This window comes from Mastigoproctus giganteus, chromosome 9, assembly GCF_048544385.1.
Source record: "Mastigoproctus giganteus isolate SK-2022 chromosome 9, ASM4854438v1, whole genome shotgun sequence".
NCBI lineage: Eukaryota > Metazoa > Arthropoda > Arachnida > Uropygi > Thelyphonidae > Mastigoproctus > Mastigoproctus giganteus.
Window position 1 is genome coordinate 36,781,354 of NC_143583.1, and position 23,160 is coordinate 36,804,513.

Genomic DNA, 23,160 nt, shown 5'->3' on the forward strand with positions numbered 1-23,160 from the left:
GTGGGGCATGCCACCAGAATGAAGAGAAGGCTGGTGGGGGTTGCAGGAGATGGCAAGCCGTCTCCCTCCCCCACCGGGGAAGGGGAGTAATAGTGGGCCAGACAAGGGAGCTGACCCTGATCGCCAATAGGGCGTGAAGGCTTGTGGCTGCGAAGTGGTCGTCTATCATCAATGGCCTACCATCCAGAGCTAATGGAATTCGCTCAGGCTTTCTTGTCAGATCCCTACGACTGTGCAGGTTCTTCTTCATCTTTTGGTGAGAGTCGCTCATGGGACTGAGTCCCATCCGTGTGTCAGTTAAGAAAGATTTTCATCAGGGTTGAAGGTCCAATCATGTCTATTTGTTGTCTGCGCAGTGCGACAGCCGCGCAGACAACAAATACTGACACGCGTTTATCTGATAATATCGGTCACAGTAACTCTTGCACATACCTTAAGAGTCCTTATCTGCTACCCCAACTGGACGTATTATCTAAGATGTTCTGGGGGCAGAAACGTTTCACGTGAGCGGGTAGCTAATATCAGGGAAGAGAGCCTAAAAAACTTCAAGGGTTGTGTTAGGGTTGTTAAATATACAAGAACTGTAAATCTTAATTGTTTATACAGTAACGTTAGAAGTGTCGTCAATAAAATGAGCGAATTCGAACTGCTGGTTAAAACAAGTAACGCGGACATAATAGGGCTTACAGACGTGGTGCCACCCAGAAATTGGGGATGATGAGTTTCAGTACGGCTTGTATAATATATTTAGGAAGGATAGGTTAGATAGAAGGGGTGGTGGGGTAATGCTTCTTATCAGAAGCAGCCTGAGTGCGACGATAGCTTTCCCAGATTCAGACATTTCACATGCTAGTATAGAGTCTGTATGGTGTGAGATAGTTGGAAACAAAGGTACAATGCGAGTAGGAGTAATCTACAGACCAGGTGATTGTGAAGATTATGACAAAAGCCTCTACATGCAAATGGAATGGGCAAGTAAGCGTCAATCCCTTATTATGGGTGATTTCAATTTGCCTCTAATTGATTGGAGTAAACGGGAAGGAAACTCGACATGGGGAACCACATGAATCAGATGACATAACAGGGCTGACAGTAGAGGAACCAGTAGCAGGAAGTGATCACGGAGTTCTACGGTGGATGATGACGAGAGAGGTAGCAGAAGTAAAAGGCAAAGGAATGGGTTTTAATTTCAGAAAAGGAAATTATGATGCCTTAAGGTACTACATGGCCTCTATTAACTGGGTAGATATCGCGCAGAGAATGAATACAATTGAACTGTGGTACGCTTTTAAAACATTAATCACAGATGCCTTGAATGCGTATATATCGGCTAATAATATGGCTGCTATCATTGGCATTGAAACTTCGTTTCGAGAAGTAAGCATTGTAAGGCAAGGATTGAAAAAACGTCATTTCGATTATGAAAGTACAGGTGAAGCTATTCAGGATCCGCGATAAAATTTCAAAATTTATTTTTTCTTTTAAATTATGGACCTTAATAATTTTCTCGTTAACTGAAAGGTTTACAAATATGAAGGAACATGTAGAAATATTTAAAATGTTTCATAACATCAAAAAAAAAAAAATGGTCAGATGCAATTTATTAAATCGTTAAGTGACGTTAATGTAATGAGTTCGATATTGATGGTTTAGCATTATCTGAAGAACTTAGTACTTCAAATTTATATTAAAAACAATATTACTTACTCCATTTGAAGTTTTACAATATATTTTTAAAAACGATTTTACAGATACTTTTCCAAATGTAGTAGATGCATTAAGAATTTTTTTTAACTTTACCAGTTCCAGATACTTAAGGTGAATGAAGTTTCTCAAAATTAAAATTAATCAAAATTATTTACGATCGACGATGTCTCAACACACAGAGGGTCCTGAGCTGGATATCATCATTCTTCTCTTTTTTAATGATTCCCTTTTCCTTCTGACTGTCTCTTGGGAAAATTCAGAATTTTTTTTTGTTTTTGCTGGTGCAGCATAAGCCTCAGGCTTCCTTGCACCATATGGTTAATAATAATAATAATAATAATACCATTAAAAAAAATACTCCACGAGAAATGTTCCACGTTGGATGAATAGTGAAGTTGCCACATTACTTGAGCAGAAAAAGGTGCCATGGAAAGGTTACAGAGCAATAAAAAGTACTGAAGCCTATAACAGCTACAAGGTGATGTGTAATAGAGCCACAGAAAAGGTTCGACAGGCAAAGGCAGTTTATGAGAAATCACTAGCAAACAGAGCAAAGAGGGGGGGATAAAGAATTCTTCACATATATAAATTCCAAGAAGAGCAGGACAAACCAGATCGGACCTTTACGTAAGGGAAAGGGGATAGTATTAAATACACCAGCTGCCGTTGCAGATGAACTCAACAGTTATTTTGCATCGATATTTACAAATGAAAAACCTTTTGTGGCAATGGGAAATTGTGGGAGCGAAGTTAAAAAATATGTAATTAATGATATTGAAATTTCCCAAGATTATTTAATGAAAAAACTTTCGAGCCTACAGACCAGTAAGGCTCCTGGAGTTGATGGAATATACCCTATAATCTTAAGGGAGGCAGCAAGCGAATGCATTGAACCATTGAGGCTAATAATGCGAACATCACTAGGCTCTGGGGAGATTCCCTTGGATTGGAAAAGTGCCAATGTATCTCCCATACATAAGGGTGGCTCTAAAAGTGAAGTTGGAAATTATCGACCTGTCAGTCTGCCTTCAGTAGTAGGGAAAATCATGGAGGCAATGATCAACGGTGGAATTCAGGATAATTTGGATCGAAGTGAAATTCTCAAGGATTCTCAGCATGGTTTTGTAAAGGGAAAATCATGTTTAACAAATCTGGTTCGCTATTTCGAAAGGGTCACTCACGAGCTGGATTTAGGGAATAATTTCGACATTGTTTATTTAGATTTCAGCAAAGCTTTTGACTCAGTCCCACATGAGCGGTTGCTTTATAAGATGGAACAGGTTGGAATCACTTCGAAAATCCTTAGATGGATAGAAGGATGGCTTCAGGGCAGGAGGCAGAGGGTTGTGATAAATGGCTATTCCTCAGATTGGGTTGATGTAAGAAGTGGGGCTCCCCAAGGATCAGTATTAGGACCACTTTTGTTTTTAATTTTCATAAACGACATTGATGAAGGGATAGAGGGCGTGATGTCTAAATTTGCAGATGATGTTAAAATTGGTAGAGTAGTTAATGATCACTGTCAAGCTGAGCTTCTTCAGAGAGACCTAGATAGACTTCAGGAATGGTCAGAAAAATGGCAGCTATGCTTTAATCCAACAAAGTGTAAGGTATTACACCTGGGAAACAGTAATCCCAAAATAACGTATTCACTTGGTGGAGTTCAACTAAACCCAGTACTGGAGGAAAGGGACTTGGGTGTTACGATACGGTCAGACATGAAATTCTCTGAGCATTGTAAACAGGTTGCAAGGAAGGCCCATGGTGTCCTATCGATGATCTCTCGAACTTTTGCAAGTACAGATAGGGATGTGATAATCCCATTATATAAGGCTTTTGTTAGACCACAATTGGAATACTGTGTTCATGTTGGAGACCGCACCTAAAGAAAGACATCAAGCTTCTTGAAAGGGTGCAAAGACGGGTAACTCGCCTGGTGAGATCGTCAAAAGGGCGTCCTTATGAAGAAAGACTTCGAATATGTGGGTTGCAGAGTTTGGAAACTAGACACCTTAGAGGAGATTTGATTGAGGTGTTTAAGGCTCTGAGAGGCATCAGTAAAATGAATGAGGACGAAATTTTCAAGATTATAAATGATGCTAGAACTAGGGGACATAAATTCAAGTTACGGAGGGAAATGTTTAGATTGGACTGCAGGAAGTTTTATTTTAGCCAGCGAGTTATAAATTACTGGAATAAGTTGCTTTCATGGGTGGTAGAGGCCGACAGTTTGGGGAAATTCAAAGGGCATCTGGATGGTACTTTCGGGTAAGGGAAGCACATAGGATGATAGGTTTAATTTCCTTTTTTTTTTTATTAATTATTATTATTTATTTATTATTATTTTTTTTTATCATTGTTTTGCTCGGTGTTTTTTTTTTTTTTTGGCTGGTGCAGCATAAGCCATAGGCTTTCTTGCACCATGCGGCCATTACTAATACTAATACAATGTTCAATGAACATTAAACCACCTACACTACTGGCATTTTAAAATGGGGTAAACCTTTATCCCCATGCCCACTCATTTCTGAATCTCTCACCTTCACTAATGATTTAAAGAATGTGATGCACAGTGCAATGCATTTAATGTTAAATCTTCTTTTGTAGCTCAGAAAAGTAGCTCATAAAATTATGAAGTTTAATGAGTAAACATTCTCATCTCAAGTTTTTCATATCAGATTAAAACAAAAAGACATTTCAGCTCAATTTATTCCATGATTCTATAAACTACATTAAATTTCCTCTCTTAAGATATATATACAGCATTTCTAAACTCTTCAACCAGGAAGAAATAAAATTTTTGCTTTCTTTACCATGAGATAGTGTTCCCTTTATAATTAATAAGTAGGCCATTGTGTTCTTCTGTTGCAGACAAGATTGTTCCAAGCATTCCCTTAACACTACTTTGAACAGAAAGGCGAGCCTCAGGCCCACCCATTTCTGTCTGAACCCAACCAGGATGAAGATTAAATGCTAGTATTCCTTCCTCTTTCAATTCAACAGACAGGGACTTTGTCATCATATTTATAGCAGCCTGAAACATACATAATACAAAAAAATTAAGAAGCAAAAAACTTAATTATATGCAGATTAAGCAGAGAAAATATAGCTATTAGTTAATGATGAACAGAGGAAATATACAGATTATCTGTTAGTTAGTGATATACATATAAACAGACTTTCCAGTACACAGTGCCATGAGAAAAGGCACCTAATCAAATTGTTACTTCTGACTCACCATATAAATTTATTCTATTACAGTAGTTGCTTAAGTTGTGTGCTTATGGTCAGACTGGACCAGAAAAATTAAAAAAATCTGAAAGTGTACTAGGGGGCTCACTAATGCTCCACCACCTCCAGTACACTTACAGATACCAAAATGCTATTATATTCTTAGACATATTCTTAGACAAATTCATGAATGGTCTTTTATGTAATTACAACCAAACTGTTGTAATTACATAAATTACAACAGTTTAGGAAAGCTAACACCTCAAATGTCAAAAATTCAAGGTTTAAAATTATCAATTATTCATATATATGAATAATTAATAATTTTAATTGAAATAAAAGAAAGTGACCCCCCCCACAAGGATATATTTAATAAAATAGCATCAATATTGCTAGATTTTAACTCCCATTTGGTTAAAATTAATAGCCAAAGTCACTTACCATAGATTTTCTAACATGTTAAGTGTAAGGGGAGAAAAGTTTAATGATGACAAACAGTGATCTTATTTAAAGCTGCTTATATTAAAAAATAAGAACCTTCCACTAAGAATAAAATCACACTACCATTATTCAAACAAAATGCTGCTCTATTACAATTTGTTTCGAAAAGAACACAACTGTGGCTCAAGGCCTGGATAGAGAGGGAGGGCCATTTGGCCTAGGACCTGGACCCAGAGGGAGATCCCCCAAATTTTAGTCTTTAATTGAAAAAAAAAAAAAATATATATATATATATATTATGATTGCTTATTGGCTACCACTCAAAGGAGTGGGAGAGGATTGAGGATGGAAGGCAAGGAATGAGAATGTATTTCGTGCCTTATTTTCTCTGAAATGGGCCTTGAAATTCCTTTCTGAGGTGATTTTAAAAAATTTCTATCTGCCATGTATTTTTTTTTTTTTTAAATATTCCATGTAATGAGACATTTAAAAATAAATGAAATGCATGAAACAATATGAGGCCTTTAAAAAAATACACAATTCCTTTTGGAGGTAGTTTGTGAGAGAAGTTTTATTTTTTAAAACCTGGTGGTGTAAACCTCATTCATGAATGGTCCTATAATGTAAACCTCTTATTCCACACCACCATTCATGTGGTGGTGTGGAATAAGAGGACTTGAACCTTGAGTATATTTTCTCTCAGTTTTATTGACATAAAATCATTCCCTAAATGAATTTATAAAAAAGGGTATTGAATATTCTATTTCCTTGGCTGGAAATTATATGATGACAACCACTAAAGAAATACAAGAATTAAAGAATTTGAAATTCCAAATATTTTTTCATCATTGTGAATGCAACTCCAGATTGTTCACACAAACAATACATGTGTCTTATTCAATATGAAAAATTGGTAATTCAAAGTTTTTGATTGAGGAATGATTCAGTTTGACTCTTTCAGACAAAGGAAGGAAAGCAAAAGTAAAATGCTTTATGAATTCTAGAACTTCTAGGAAAGTTTAAAATGTTGGACAAGCATACGGTAATCATGCTAATATGGCAGGACAGTATAATGGTGTACAAAGAGTTATGCTTGAACGTAACCCTAATTGCATTTTTTTAAGCTGTAGAATACACAGTTTGAATCTTGTAGAAGTCGACAGTGTTGAAACATGCAAGGAAGCAATATTATACTTTGGAAGAATTCAGCATATGTATAACTTCTTTAGCAGCAGTCCAAAGAGATGGGAGATTTTAGAAACACGTAAACATCATGCTATGTCAAAAACAAGATGTGCTGCATGAATTGATGCAGTTAAACCAGTTGCAAAAAATTATCTACTATTTGAGCTGTTGTGAATGAGGCAGAATTTCTAAACCACTATAACAATATGCACATACCAAATTAACTCCTTTTAATCAATATTTGGCTATGCTCAAATGCATTCTTTTATCAACAATATGGATTGAACCTTATTGCAACAAACAATTTAATAACTGAAGCTTGCAATGCAACTGCGGATGTCAAGATGAAAAACGTAGGCAACCTTATTTCAACAATTTGACAAGTCCGGGGGGGGGGGGGGGTTGGGGGAATGGGACAAAATACTTTCAAAGTCAAAAGGAAACTGCAAGGAATTCAAGAATTTTAAACAACTGCAGCATAAAAAAAACACAGTGCACTTTAAAAAACATTATTTTTTTGTATTATTGATTTAGTAATATCTGGATTGGCACAGCATTTTGACTCTGCACAAATTATTTTTATGAAGAAAATTTACAGAAAAACTTTAGTTCAGGACTAACTCCAGCAAATTTGCTACAGACAATATGGAAATTAATCTGAGTTGTTTCCAAATTTGTCCATAGCAGTTAGAATATTTTCATGTCTATCCACTTGTTGATCAATTCGGCCTTGGAGAGATTGTGCAAGGCTCAAGGGGGAGAATTTTTCTCAGCCTGGTCTGTGCTTGTTAACGGGAGAGACTGCTTCTACAGGGAAGGGATACACTTAAATGGAAAGGGTGAAAGAATATTTGCTGATGCTATCGAGGCAGCGTAAGGTGGGTTGGAAAACTGCTAGATTGGGGGGATACATGGACTAATAGATTAACAGTAGCCGGTGGCAGAGGTGAAAGTGATTCTTGAACTGCTTCTATTGGAATGAGCAGTAGCCTGGAAACCAAGATGCAAGGGATTTCAGAGACTGCTGGAAGTCATTGCGGTACAACGAAACATGGGCTGTGTTAGGGGAGCTAAGAATAGGAACAGGTGCATGTTTACTTGCGTGTACACCAATGCTAGGAGTTTGGTAAATAAATTTGATGAATTTGAGGTGTTGGTCAAAACATCAAAAGCAGATATTGTTGGGATATCAGAGATGTGGTGTCACACAGGTATAAGGAATGCAGAACTGGAATTTGGGGAGTAAAATGTGTACAGGAAATATAGGAAGGGAGGAGGGGTTATGCTATTAGTCAAGAAACAAAATCCAAGGAAGTGCAGCCAGTCGACATCGCTGGACAGTGCAGTGTCGAGTCAGTTTGGTGTGACATAAGCACTGGGAAATTAAAATTGAGAGTAGGAGTGTGTTATAGGCCTAATGACTCTGATGAGTATAATAAAAAAACTGTACAGGGAAATAGAGTAGACCAGTAAATCAGTGTCTTATAATAAGGGATTTTAATTTCCCAGATATTGACTGGAATTTGTGGGTTGGTCACTCACACACTAGCAAGACTTTTGTGGATTTTTCTACATCAGCATGTTCGGGATGCAATTAGAGGGAGTAATACTCTTGATCTGATTATCAGTAGTGGTTCTGCATTAAGAATCTGCAGATAAAGGAACCACTAGGTGGCAGTGATCACAGTGTGCTGAAGTGGGATTTACTCAAAGAGGTAACTACCATCAAGGGTAAAGGGAAGAGTTTTTGCTTCCGTAAAGGAAACTACGGAGGTCTGAGACAGTATTTAAATTCTATGCGGTGGGACCAACTGATGATGTTACCAACAGCAACCTACAATAGATATAAGCTGGTCTGTAACCAAGTCACAAAGAAGGTTACGTAGGCAAAGGCAGATTATGAGAAATCTTTGGCAAAGGTTGCAAAGAAAAACAGCAAAGAGTTCTTTATACGTGTAAACTCTAGAAGGAAGGGGATGAATCAGATTGGTACACTGAATATCGATGGTTCAACTGTTGATGATCTTGCTCAGGTGGCTAACAAACTAAATGAGTATTTTGCATCTACATTCACACATGAGGAGTTATTCAGGGAGGGGAATGCCATAGGTGAACTAAACTCTGGCAATGAGCTACATGATTTTGTAAGAACAGAGGAAAGTGGAGGAGAAATTGTAGAATATAAACATAAGAAAGGCACCTGGGATAGATGGGATCCATCCAGTTATATTAAAGGAGGCAGCAAAGGAAGTAAGCAAACCCTTAGCCATAATCATAAGAGCTTCCTTGGACTTGGGGGGAGGTACTCATGGACTGGAGATGAGCAAATGTGACCCCAATTCACGAAGGAGGATCAAAGGGCAAAACAGGTAATTATAGACCTGTAGTTTAACTTCTGTTCCAGGGAAATTAATGGAGGCACTGGTGAAAGAAGCACTGCAGGATCATCTAGACAAGACTTCAGTTATAGCTCGGACACAGCATGGGTTTGTTAAGGGGAAGTCTTTTCTGGCCAATATGATTGGATGCTATGATGTGGTTACAAAGCAACTGGACGCAGGGAATAACTTTGACATCATATATTTCGATCTTAGAAAGGCTTTTGATACTGTTGCACATGGAAGACTGATGCACAAGTTGGATCAGTGAGGCACTGGAGGCAAATTGCTGCTATGGATAAAGGGATGATTGAGTGGGAGAAGACAGAGAGTGGTAATCAATGGACACTGCTCTACATGGACTAATGTTATTAGTGGAGTTCCCCAGGGTTCGGTGCTGGGCCCATTGTTGTTGTTTTGTGTATTTATCAATGATATCGAAGAAGGGATATCGGGCTTAATGTCCAAGTTTGCAGATGATACAAAGGAAGAACCTTACAGAAAACAGAAAAGGTCGGCAGGGTTGTTAATGACAGTAAAGACAGTATGCTACTGCAACAGGGTCTAGGAAAGTTAGGCAGATGGGCTGAGGAGTGGCAACTGAAGTCTAGCAGGGATAAGGAGGTGATTATTCCCTTGTATAAGGCAATGGTCAGGCCACACCTTGAGTACTGTACACAGGTCTGAGGCCTCATTTCAAGAAGGATATAGAGCTGCTGGAACGAGTACAGAGAAGGGCAACAAAATTAGTGAATGGAACAAAGCAGTACTCTTACGAAGAAAGGCTTAAGTTTTGCAAATTACAGTGTCTGGAGACCAGGCACCAATGAGGTGATCTGATAGAGGTGTATAAAGCCTTAAATGGTTTGAGCATGCTCAATGCTGATGGGATTCTTCCTCTTGCTCAGAATAATCACCCGAGAGGGCATAAATTCAAAATTTAGGTTAGGCAGGCAAAGCACGGTACTAAGTACTATAGGTTCTAATACCTCTCGTGTTTGGGGTTCATATAAAAAAAAAAAAAAAAACGCAGATTACGAGAAATCTTTGGCAAGGGATGCAAAGAAAAAACAGCAACGAGTTCTTTACTTATGTAAACTCTAGAAGGAAGGGGATGAATTAGATTGGCCCACTTGATATCGGTGGATCAACTGTTGACCTTGCTCAGGTAGCTAACAAACTAAATGAATATTTTGCATCGACATTCACACATGAGGAGTTATTCAGTGAGGGGAATGACAGAGGTGCATTCAACTCTGGCAGTAAGCTAGAGAATCTTGTAATAACTGAGAGTAAAGTGGAGGAGAAATTATTGAACACAAGAAAGGCACCTGGGGTGGATGGGATCTATCCAGTTATATTAAAAGAGGCAGCAACGGAAGTAAGCAAACCCTTAGCCATAATTATAAGAGCTTCCTTGGACTCAGGGGAGGTACCCACAGACTGGAAATGTGCAAATGTGACCCCAATTCACAAAGGAGGATCAAAGGCCGACACAAGTAATTATAGACCTGTGAGTTTAACTTCTGTTCCAGGAAAATTAATGGAGGCACTGGTTAAAGAAGCACTGCAGGATCATCTAGACAAGACTTCAGTTATAGCTCGGACACAGCATGGTTTTGTTAAGGGGAAGTCTTGCCTGACCAATTTGATTGGATACTATGATGCAGTCACAAAAGAACTGGATGCAGGGAATGAATAACTTTTGATATTATTTACTTGGATCTTAGAAAGGCTTTTGATACTGTTGCACATGGAAGACTGCTGCACAAATTGGAGCAGTGTGGCATTGGAGGCAAATTGCTGCTATGGATAAAGGGGTGGTTGAGGGGGAGAAGACAGAGAGTGGTAATCAATGGACACTGCTCATTGTGGACTAATGTTATTAGTGGAGTCCCTTAGGGTTCAGTGTTGGGTCCATTATTGTTTTCTGTATTTATAAATGATATTGATGATGGTATATCAAGCTTAATGTCCAAGTCTGCAGACGATACGAAGGTTGGCAGGGTTGCCAAGGACACTGCTGACACTATGCTGCTGCAACAGGATCTGGAAATGTTGAGCAGATGGGCTGAGAAGTGGCAAATGAAGTTTAACATTGACAAATGTGAAGTACTACATATGGGAAACAGCAACCCCAGAGCAACGTATCAACTCTGTGGTACTACACTGACAGTGGTAGAGAATGAAAGGGACCTGGGGGTGGTTGTGCAGGCAGATGTGAAGTTCTCTGAGCAGTGCAGATGTGCTGCAAGAGTAGCTCATGGTGTACTGTCAATGATATATAGGAATTTTTATAGCAGGGATAAGGAGGTGATTATTCCCTTGTATAAGGCAATGGTCAGGTTACACCTAGAGTACTGTATACAGGTCTGAAGGCCTCATTTCAAGAAGGATGTAGAGCTGCTGGAATGAGTACAGAGAAGGGCAACAAGATTAGTGAATGGAACAAAGGGGTGCTCTTTCGAAGAAAGGCTTAAGTTTTGAAAATTACAGTGTCTGGAGACTAGGCACCAGTGAGGTGATCTTATAGAGGTGTATAAAGCCTTGAATGGTTTGAGCATGCTCAATGGTGATGGGATTCTTCCTCTTGCTCAGAATAATCACCTGAGGGCATAAATTCAAATTGAGGAAAGACAGATGTAGGATAGACGTGCGGAAATTTGCCTTTAGCCAGCGGGTAATCTTCCTTACTTTTTGGGGGTACAACTCTAAAATGGTGTTCGCAGGCCTGCAGCTAGATAATCCGCAGGCCCTAAAAAAAAGTAAGCAGCAGCCATTATCAATCCACTGCAGGATGGAAGCCTCCTCAACAATTCATGTTGAGGGAAATGGACGACAATCTCTATGCTGGTCCACTGCGGGTTGGCAGATCGACAGTATTTAGCAGTCAGGGCTTGAAAGAAAGAGCATGTGCTACTGCTACTGCACTCCCAACCACTCTGCTACGGAGACCTTTTTTAGGTCCACAGAACCTAACCTATTGGCAACTCTCTAAGAGGGTTCCAGATCAGCTAGTGTAAATCTCACTGCCTCCAATCTTCCAGAGAGTTACTGGAGAGAGTCAGAGTCGTTATGTCAAGCAGCTCGGTATATTCTTACCATGTGTACCCCAAATCCAAAAATTTCATTACTTTCTAAGAACGTACCCCCACCAACCATTTCTTACTTCTAAATACACTATGAATTGTCAAAATAGTAGAATAAACGTATCTGTGAAAAGATCTATACCTCCCAAACACCTCCTCACTCATTTCACAAATATACGTGGTCTCAGTTCTAATCTCTATGCTCATTTCCACCCGGCACCTCCGTAACCAGGTGGGTAGGAGCAGCAGTGCATAGCACATGCTTCTTGATTAGACTGGGGCTCGAGCCCGTGACCACCAAATACGGAGGATGCGGAAAGATCAGGGAATGACCACCGCATATTCCCGGAGCAATACGGCCTTAGTTGCTAATGCTCCTAAAAACCAAATAACAACAACAATCATTTTCACTCAGTTCTAATCTCCATGCTCATTTAAATTTGGTCTGCCAAACCTAATGTACTTTTTCTAACAGGATCCCAGTTATCGGTTGATTCAATCACAGCTCATATCAGTTGTCTGAATTATTCACTGTATGATTCCTTTCACTTCAAAGGTGGCACTTGTGCATATGTCCATTCTGATATTCCCTGTCAGAGACAGTAATTTGGAATCTCCTCTTTTCAATCTTCTCTGGCTTAAAAATCTCTCTACCACATTCTATCAAATTCATCTGTTGCCTCTATCATTCTCCCAACTCCACTAATCACTTGGAACACTTTTACTTCTCTTTGAAACTTGTCTTTATCCATTACAACTTTCCTAACAGTGAGGCAATTTTTCTTGGTGATTTTAATGTTGAAAACCTCTGTTTTCTAGTCACACGGTTCCCAGCTGGTTGAAATTCTGAGGCTTTTGCAGTTACTAATGACGTTGCACAGATTGTTCATTTGCCTACCAGAATACTAGACACTCCTAACCACATAGCCAACACACTTTATCTTTTTCTCACAAACAACCCCTCTATGTACATGGTCAAGGTGAATGGTCCTCTAAGCACCTCAGATCACAACTTGCTAATGGTCTCTTCTCCAATGGAGTCTTTCTCCTGTGGCCATTCTCAACCTTGTTTTTTTTTGGCATTACAAGAATAGCAAAATGGGATGATCTTCATGATTTCTTTTCCATTCTGTTTCAATTCTTCTGCTGTCAACATTTGCTCAGATCATGTCAGTGAAATTATTCTTGTGGGAATGAAATCCTTTATTCTAAACTCCATCATAAAATCTCGTCCTTCATCTAAACCTTGGTTTTCCAATAAATGTGCTAAGGTCGCTCAAGATAAGAATGTTGCATATTGCAATTTGCTTGTATCCAAATCTCCAGTTTCGTTTTCTGCCTACACCAAAGCTCACAACAATTGTAAGCAGTTATTAATCAGCCCTAACATTATTTCAAACAGGCTATGAGTAGAAAACTTGCTTCTTGTCGAAATGGTAGTTGAGCATTCTGGTCTCCTGCCAAAGCTATTAGCCATAACCTTTGCCTATCTCTATTTCCACCTCTGTCGAAACCAGATGGTTCTATTGTTACTTCAGCCAATGATAAAGCTGACCTGCTAGCATTATACTTTTCTTCCAACTCATGTATTGATGATGTTAGTAAACCACTTCCTATCATTTCCAGTATACTCAGTTCAATGCCTCCTGTGGTCATCTGTCAAAAGGATGTCAGAAGGATTTGGATGAACCTTGATGCTAAGAAAGCACTAAGTTCTGATGATATTTCTCCATTTGTTCTCAAAGCCTGTGCTCCTGCCTTATTCCTGTTCTGTGTTGTTTTCACTTTCTTATTCCAAAAGGTATTTTCCCTTCCACTTGTAAATTTGCTCATATCCAGCCAGTTCCTAATTCCTCCCATCCAATTATCATTACCACTGCACTTATTTTTACACTATTTAAAGTAATGGAGAAATCAATTAATTGCCAACTCTTAAACAATCTAGAAACCTTCCATCTGATCAATAATTGCCAGTATGGATTCTGTCAGTGTTGATCCACTTTATATTCTGGCTTAAAACACCCATCTATGGATCAATTCAATGGAGAAGTTTCGTGAAATTCAAGCAGTTGCTTTTGACATTTCAAAAGCTTTTTATCATGTCTGGCATAAAGGCCTTCTAAATAAGCTTCTATCCTTTGGTTTGCCACTGTTCTTTGTAAATGGATATCCAGTTTTCTCTCTGACCACTCATTGCAGGCGATGGCAGATGGTTCTCTGTCTTCTAACTTCTCCACTAATGCTGGTGTCCCCCAAGGTTCAGTTATTTCTCCCGCCCTTTTCTTCTTGTATATTAATAACCTTCTTCCATCGATTGGAAATCCTATCCATAGTTTTGCTAATGATAACAGATTGCATTCCACCTTCCAATTTGAGAGACCTTGCCCTGCTCATACAGCTTCAACTTCTCAAATACCCACTACCAATTTCTTAAATGTTGATCTACAGGTAATTCTCCAGTGGACCAAAGATGATTTAGTTGATTTCAATCATTCTAAAACTCAGTCCTGTTATATATCTTACAAAAAGGATTCTTCTGCTCCTATGCTTATCTTCAGTGACACTTTGATTTCTATGATTTCTTTCTTTTCCATTCTGTTTCAATTATTCTGCTGTCAACATTTGCTCAGATCGTGTCAGTGAAATTATTCTTGTGGGAATGAAATCCTTTATTCTAAACTCCATCATAAAATCTCGTCCTTCATCTAAACCTTGGTTTTCCAATAAATGTGCTAAGGTTGCTCAAGATTGTTAATAAGGTTGTTATTTCTTTCAATCACAGTATTACTTTTCTTACAAACAGCTGTTTAATCTGTACAAATCGCAAATCCACCCTACCATGGAATATTTTTCTCCCATCTGGGGCGGTGCCCCCAAAACCTCTCTCAGGCTTCTAGATTGCATTCAAAAGAGGACAGGTAGGCTAATTAATGACTCATCTCTAAGAGGATCTCTCCACTCTCTGTCTCATAGATGTTCTATTTTTGCCACGTCTTTTCTATAGATACTTCCATGGGCATTGTTCTTCTAAATTGGCTTCTATAATTCCTGCTCTCTCTTCCAAAGCAGTCCAAACTTGTTCCACGACTAGTCAACATCCTCTTACTGTCCAACTTCAAACTCACAGAACCAACTTTTCTTCTTCATTTATTCATTCGACTTCCGTTTTCTAGAACAACCTTCATTCATACATATTTCCTGTAAATTACAATGCAGAAATTCAAGTCTAATGTCAACAAGTGTCTTCTTTCATCTTTTCAACCTTCAGCCTTTGCAAGGTAGTAAGTTCTATAGGTTCTAATACCTCTCGTGTTTGGGGTTTTCAATAAATAAAAAAATAATATAACAAATTTATGTCTATAGGAAAGCAATAACAAATCAGTAAACATTGCTTTCATATAACTGTTTTCTTTAAGCAGTTTTAACCTGAAACTATCCATAAAATGTCTTGCTGATAAAATGGAATGTTACAGATATAAGAGATAAGTGTTTTTAATCCGAAAACTGTCAATAATTATTTCCTATTGGGTAGTGAACTTAAAACTGATAAAATTTGGCTTATAAGATGCATGTGTAACATAAATTTTTATGTAACTTAAAAATGAAATAGCACTGTTAGAAAAATGAGACTTTTGGCATCCCATTTCATCTTTGGAGGACAACAGGACACCTCATTAAAAAAAAAAGAGATTATCCTATTAAAAACAGGTGCAGAGAAGAGCAAAAAAGAATAGTCAGGGGTATAAATGATTCTCTTACCACAAATTATTTGAGTTCTGCAAATTCCAGTGTTTGCAAATCTGGCATCAGCAGGTAGAACTGATTGACTGTAGTGATTAAGTCTCTAAGTGGATTGAATACCCTAAATGCTGATGGCATTCTTACTCTTTTAATGATGACACATACATACACAAGGGGACATAAATTTAATTTGAAAAAGGATGGTTGCAGGAGAGATGTGTGAAAATTTGCTTTCAGACAGAGGGTAATTGATTGTTGGAATAAACTTCCATCTGGTGCTGTAGAAGTGGTTAGACTGAATAAATTTAAATGATTAGACAAATTATACAAATTGATGGAAAACTGAGGTGGGTAGGTTTTTTTCTTTTTTCTTTTTTTGGCTGATGCCGTATAAGCATCAGCCAGCAGCTTATACAGCTAATGCTGTATAAGCTGTTTCCTTACATCATTTTGCCAATACTAATATTAATAACAGGACTTCTGCAAAACTTAGTCCCATATGTGTTCTAGGAAAGTAGGATACATGGGCAACAGAACACAAATATTTTTAATCCATCTGTTATTCCCAATGCTACTAATGAAGAATTTTAAACGTGTGGTAGCACAGATATACTGTAAATTTATTTATTTTATTCTAATATAAATTATGTACTTTTGTCTTTCTATATTAAATCTCTTAGTCTCCACACAACGAAGAGTTTCCTTTTGACACAATAGAAACTGCACTGGCATCGTACTAAGAAATATATATATTTTTTTTACAGATGTGCCTATGAAATTGACATCTTTGCGGGAGACTGGTGGTGTTTTTAATAACCTATCTATTCAGTATGAATTTAGAACAAAAGTCAATTTACCTTGCTCATCCTGTATGAATAATTTTCACCACTTGAATTCTCTTCTATGGAACCAAGTTGAGAAGAAACAGTTACCACAGCAGCTCTGGAAACTCCCATAGGACTATTCTGATTGTGCTTAGCAGCATTCATTAATAGTGGTAAAAATTCCTACAAGTACATAATACTTCTATAAGTTTACGTAAAGATATTTATTACAGAATATACTTCTAGACCTTTTAGAATTAAAAAAATTGTTTTACAGATATTCATTGCCACAGTAAACTCTTTACATAACATTATATGCAAAATATTCAATATTACGAAATGAAAATATTAATGCTCTTACTATAAAATAACCTCATGCTGCTATTAAACTGCTGCAAATTGCTGTTTTGCATAAACTTTATCCACCTAGTTCCTTAAATGTTTATCCCTAGTAATTCCAGTAATTTTTTAAAAAAAGAGAAGAAAACTTCATTTCGATACTTCTAAAATCCAGTGTTTTATTTCTCATAAAAGTCTGCTACTCCAAATTCTCACCTTGAAAAATGCTCAGATTTCTAGACAACATCATATATCAATACTAGAGATAACACTGATTTCTAACTATTCTTAGCAAATACTGCTTATCCTGTATCAAAGAAGCTAAGTTCTTTTTCATCCTATGCATTAGTTTTCTTATAGAATCTACAGAATGTGCAAATCACAAATCTGCCCTACCATGAAACACTGTTGGGATAGTGCACAAAAAACTTCTCTAAAACTCCTAGATATTATCCAAAGTTAATGAACCTTTCACATACGAACTCACTCTTCTCCCTGACATTCAGTTTCTCTAACATTAACATACTGGGTAGCAGAAGTACAGTGTGGCAAAAATGTAATGAGACTGAATACAAATAAGGCAAAATATGGATAAGTAAAATATTTTCTTACTCATCTCCCTCAAAACAGTCCTCAAGCAGCCAAATACACTTGTTACAGTGTTTATACGAGCTTTGAAAAACTCATCCGCTGTGATGGTTCTGCTGTCAAAAACACTATCAAATTGGCATCCTCCCCAGATGCAGCTCTAGGGCTTTTGGCATCCCTAGGCAGAAATGAATTTGGTGCCCTTGAGATATGCCGCCTCCGTAGCCAGGTGGGCAGGAGCAGCAGTGCATAGCACACGCTTCTTGATTAGACCGGGGTTCGAGCCCGTGACCACCAAATACGGTGGATGCGGAAAGGTCAGGAAATGACCACCGCACGTCCTCGGAGCAACATGGCCTTAGTTGCTAATAATGCTCCTAAAAACCAAATAACAACAACAACCTTGAGATACTTTTATTAAATATTATTATAATAAAAATTTTGAATTTCGGCACCCCCAGACATCAGTGCCCCATGCCCTGCTTACCAAGCTTACAGTGTTCCACCACCCTGATCCTCTCAATCTCAATTTCAACTTGGGAAACAGAAAAAATTCTGCTGGAGCCGAGTGCTATTTAAGAAACCACGTTACTATGAGCTGCTTGAACAAAATCTTTGCAAACATCCTATTGTTTGAATTTTATTATGGACCTTGTTGATTCTCCATTCACATTTAAACTCATTTGCTAACATTTTCAGTGAAAATAACTTGCTAGTGAATTATGCACTTTGTCTACCAATTTGGGACTGCAGGTTGTTTTCAGTCATCCACTTCGAGGATCATCTGCCATACCCTCTCTGCCCTCTTTAATTTAAAATGTTGAAACCATCAAAATGTTTGTGCTTGGGACATTTACATTTACATTTTAACCTCCATTCGCCGAATCCGCTACCGAGGCCGTAGCCTATCCGCGGTAATGTCAGAGAATGGGATTTTTCCTAACTTTTAGAATTCAATTTTGTTAATAAATAAATAAATAATAACCGAACAATAAACAATTCCTATCTGGCCACTTAGCCTCATGCAAGGAGAATCAACTTTGATTTTCTATCCATTGATCCTAATGGGATGAGTTGACATCCCTGCCACTTGGAGGCGTGCCACTACTACCCAGCAATCTAAATCTTCTTTTAAAGACTTCCGAAACGTACTTATTAAAATAAGTAAATAACCTTTTATCAGTGAACATAACATGGAGTCTCTCTTTCTCCAGATAGCCAATTGATAGTTCCAATTCCATTCTCAAGTCAACATAATAATTGCAGTCAAGCATAACATGCTCAGATGTTTCAAGCTCTCCACATTTACACAACCCATTTTCTTTAAGTCCAAGCTGAAAGAGTCTCAATGCCAATCCATGTCCAGTTAACAAAAACGTAGAACAAAGACCAAACTGTTGCCACAACTTTCTTTTAACATCAATTATATTAATTCTCGGCAAAAACATAAAGGTCTGTCGTCCTTTTTCAGATGTTTCCCATTCCATTTGCCATCTAATTTTAACTTCTTCTAAAACTCTGTTCTTTTCATTTTTAACATCTGCTCTTGTATAAATTTTTCCTGGTTCTGGACAAGTTCTTATTCTTACTATTGTCTTCCTGATGTTTTGCTTAGTAAGATATCCAACTCCAGCTATTAATACTACATACTGGACTGGCAACCTACCTGATATTACCTGCAAGGCTTCTGTGGACACCGTCCGACATGCCCGAGTAATCCCTAGTAATGCAAATCTTTGTGCTTGTACTAGGTGTTTTTCAATAACCTTATTTCCAATCCTATGAACCCAAGCCCCGGCAGCATAACACATTATAGGTGAAAATAAACAATCATATAACAGATTGAGGCCTCTACCTTTTATACCCCAATCTCTTCTAATCACCCTCCGGAGCTTGGCATATAAGGTTTTAATTTTAACTTTTAAATACTTAACGTGTTCTGTAAAGAACAAACGTTCTTCAATCATTAAGCCTAAATATTTTGTTACTCGTGCATATCGAACGGCACTCCCCATCAGCCGTACAGTAGGAGCTCTATTCATGCTTAGTCTTCCCTTGAGCAACATCTGAACCGTCTTTTCCTTTGAGACCTGCAATTTATGTTTCCTTGTCCATATTTCTAATGTTCTCAAAGCTTCTTCTGCTTTGTTTTCTATGGAAGATCTGGAATTTCCCTGAACCATCACTACCAGATCGTCAGCATAAGCTATCTTTGTGACACCAGGCATTTCTTCATTTAAATATTCATCAAAGACCATGTTCCACGCAAAGGGGCCAATCACCGAGCCTTGTGGACATCCTTTATTAACTTTCCTAGTTATCTCTGTATATCTTGTTTTAACTACTACTTCCCTATTGGAAAAGTAGCTTCTAAATACATTATATAATTTTGTTGTACATACTTCTTTAATTCTAGACATGATGCCTCCCCAGCATAAGTGGTCAAAAGCACCCTTAAAATCAATAAATACACCCAAACAATACCGTTCCTCACTGTCCTCCACCGCTTGAAGCAATCTATATACCGCATCTTCAGTTGATGAGTCTTTCTTAAAACCATATTGGTTTTGTGATGACATATTTCTTGAATCATACCTCATCATAAGACGGTTCATACATAGTCTTTCATATATCTTGCCCAAAACAGAGAGGAGGGCAATTGGACGATATGTACTAGTTTCATTAAGCATACGATCTGTTCCTTTTATAAGTAATTTTATCTGTGCTCTCTTCCACTCATCCGGAAAGGCACCCTCTTCTAAACATCGATTATACAGATTTAAATATAATTCTGGAGCCATTTGAAAAGATCTTTTCATAACCAAAACTTCTATTTTATCTAGGCCCGGCGATTTACCATCCTTCGCCTGGCCCATGGCCGTTGTCAACTCTTCTAACGTAAACTGTTCTTCTGGTGTCACAACAATATTTTGACCATCTATTTCTAATTCATTGACTTCTTCATTTTCATCTGGAAAGAGATCGTCCAATATCCTGTTCACTGATTCTTCCCAAGTTAAAGTTTGACTATTTTCAAACGGCCTCTGTAGCCGAGTGGGCAGGAGCGGGAGTGCAGTAGCACACGCTCTTTGAGTAGACCGGGGTTCAAGCCCCTGACTGCTGAATACGGTCGATCTGCCAACCCGCACTGGACCAGCGTGGCAGATTATGGTCCATTTCCCTCAGCATGAATTGTTGAGGAGGCTTCCACCCTGCAGTGGGTTGATAATGGCTGCACTTTACTTTTTACTTTTATTTTCATTGCCAATAGTGCTCATTATTTCCGATAGGCTTCTTTTATTAGTTAATAATTTGAAAATAGAATTCCATGGATCCCTAGATCCTTGTTTGCTCACATATTCCCTCCACTTATTCTGTTTAGCTTTACAGATAGCTGTAACATATTCTTTACGACAAGCTTTATACATATTTTTATACACCTCACACAAATCTAAATCTCCAATTCTTCTTACAGCCTGAAACTTTCTTCTTAAGCGAAAAGTCTCTCTCCTTTTTTCAGATAATTCAGTACTCCACCAGAATACTGGCCTATTAACCTTATACCTTGTCTTCATACTACTAGAACATGCATCTTTTAAAATAACAGTTAATTGTTTAACATAATCATTTGATGTCAGGCCCACCCAATTTATTTCATTAATACTACTCAAAAACACCTGCTCAAACTTTGGCCACCTTGCAGTTTTATCCATAAATCTATCAATATCATTCAATATTCTCACTGAATCATTTATAACACAGGAGAAAGAGATGCTGTTATGATCACTAGTAGTATGATGTTCTATCACTTTCCAATTTCTAATATTATCCACAATAGAGGTAGTCACCAAAGTTAAATCAATATATGACTGTCCATGTACCGTGGAATAAGTAGGAGCATGTCCTGTCACATTTAACACCTCCATACCTGAGGCAGCAATGAATTCCTCCAGCATCATTCCTCTTTCATTGGATACATCACTACCCCACAATGGAGAACAAGCATTAGAATTCAAGGCAACCACTACATTACAAGAGCCAACTAATTCATATAATTTATCTAAATACTTTATATGTTGTTCCATTCTTTCTGATGGCTGGCAATATACTGTAACAACATACAACTTGCCACATTTCCCTATAATTTCACAACAAACGTGTTTCTCATCACACAGTGATAACACCTGTGCTACAACCACTTCAGGATCTCTAATTACTATGGCCGTCATTGGATTATCACCTTTAGAAACAATTCTATATCTAATAGGATAACCTGCTACTTTACCTTTAATTACATATGGCTCCTGCAAGAGGGCCACCGAGAAATCTTCACATTCCATTATATGATTTATTTGCAATGCAACTGCCTTAGCTCTTTGTGCATTTAGTTGTAAAATTTTAATATACTTATCCATAATTAATTTTTCTTTTATGAATGTCTAAGGCCCTTTGATACTCAATACACTTTTTATCCACGGCAGCATGAGCAGTCTCTTCATTCTTCCCTTTACAATTACAACACTCGGGCTGTTTCCCTCTATTTGGACAGTCTTTAAACAAATGTTCTTTGGAACAGTGACCACATCGCATCTCTCTCCTACAATACTTTGCAACATGGCCAAAAGCAAGGCATTTATAACATTGAGTAATTGAATATATCTCTTTAAATTTGTAGGCCATCCATCTCACAAATAATCTTACTCTATCCTTAACATTATTCCATAATATAGGAGATAACTGTAAAATCCAGTTATTCAACTGTGTATTCCTATTCCTATTTACAGTTAAAATCTCAATATTTTCTTTAAACTTCTTTTCACTTATATCACAGTCTTTAAAGTTTTTCACCCACAATTGCTGCAATAGTTCTTCTTTCTCTACATCTTTTTCCACATCAAATAATACAATTCTAGGATATACAGGTTTAGGCACAATATACTTTAATCCTAAGTCCTGAATTTTGGAACAAGATTTCAACTTTATCAGATCATCATTTGTTTCAGCTTCTACCAGGACTCCCCTATCTCTTATTGGTTTTAAGTTCCGAACTTTAAGGTTTGATAACATCGGCCTTATTTCTTTTAAGATATCCACTTTAACATCTTCGCTCGTCTTATGTTTATCTGTCGTTGCTTTAATAATCATAACCTTTGACACTGTATCTTCAAGTTTATTTTTCACAATAGTAGAATAACTTTGTTTTTCCTGCTTTCTTTTTACTTTTTCTTTCCATAAGACATTCTCAAGATATACTTCTTGCGCCTTTTGTTCCAATTTATCCCATTTTTCCAAAATAATTCTTATCACTGCAATAGGGACTTTACTTTGCTCATTCCACAAAAACGAGCTTAATTCACTCCTTATTTCTCTAACGTAATCAAAACCTTCCATACTCGGCCGCTCACTTACACTGTTTTTTCGTTTTCTCTTCTTATGTTTTTCCCCATCGCTTAGTTCTTGTTTATCTTCCATTTTTTTTAACTTTTTACTTTTACTTCCTTTTTGCGAAGATTGGGAAGTACCTGGTAGTGATGTTGATCTTGTCTTTACTGGTGTTCTCTGTAAAGTTTTTCCAATAAAGATATCCTGTTCCACCAGTTCCTGGGCTGAACAAGAAATTTCTTTTGTCAAATCTTG

General features: G+C 37.6%; 1 protein-coding gene across 1 annotated transcript in view; it reads right to left on the reverse strand.

Moving 5' to 3' along the window:
* Positions 1-4,452: 4,452 nt before the first annotated feature.
* LOC150080148 (uncharacterized) overlaps positions 4,453-23,160 on the reverse strand; it is a 103,472-nt gene continuing 84,764 nt past the window's right edge. Inside the window, exons 4-5 of the mRNA XM_090381290.1 lie at positions 16,630-16,779; positions 4,453-4,741 (exon numbers count right to left, since the gene is read on the reverse strand). Of these exons, the coding sequence (XP_090237416.1) occupies positions 4,517-4,741; positions 16,630-16,779 (375 nt within the window). The 3' untranslated portion in view covers positions 4,453-4,516. The remainder of the gene's footprint in view (positions 4,742-16,629; positions 16,780-23,160) is intronic.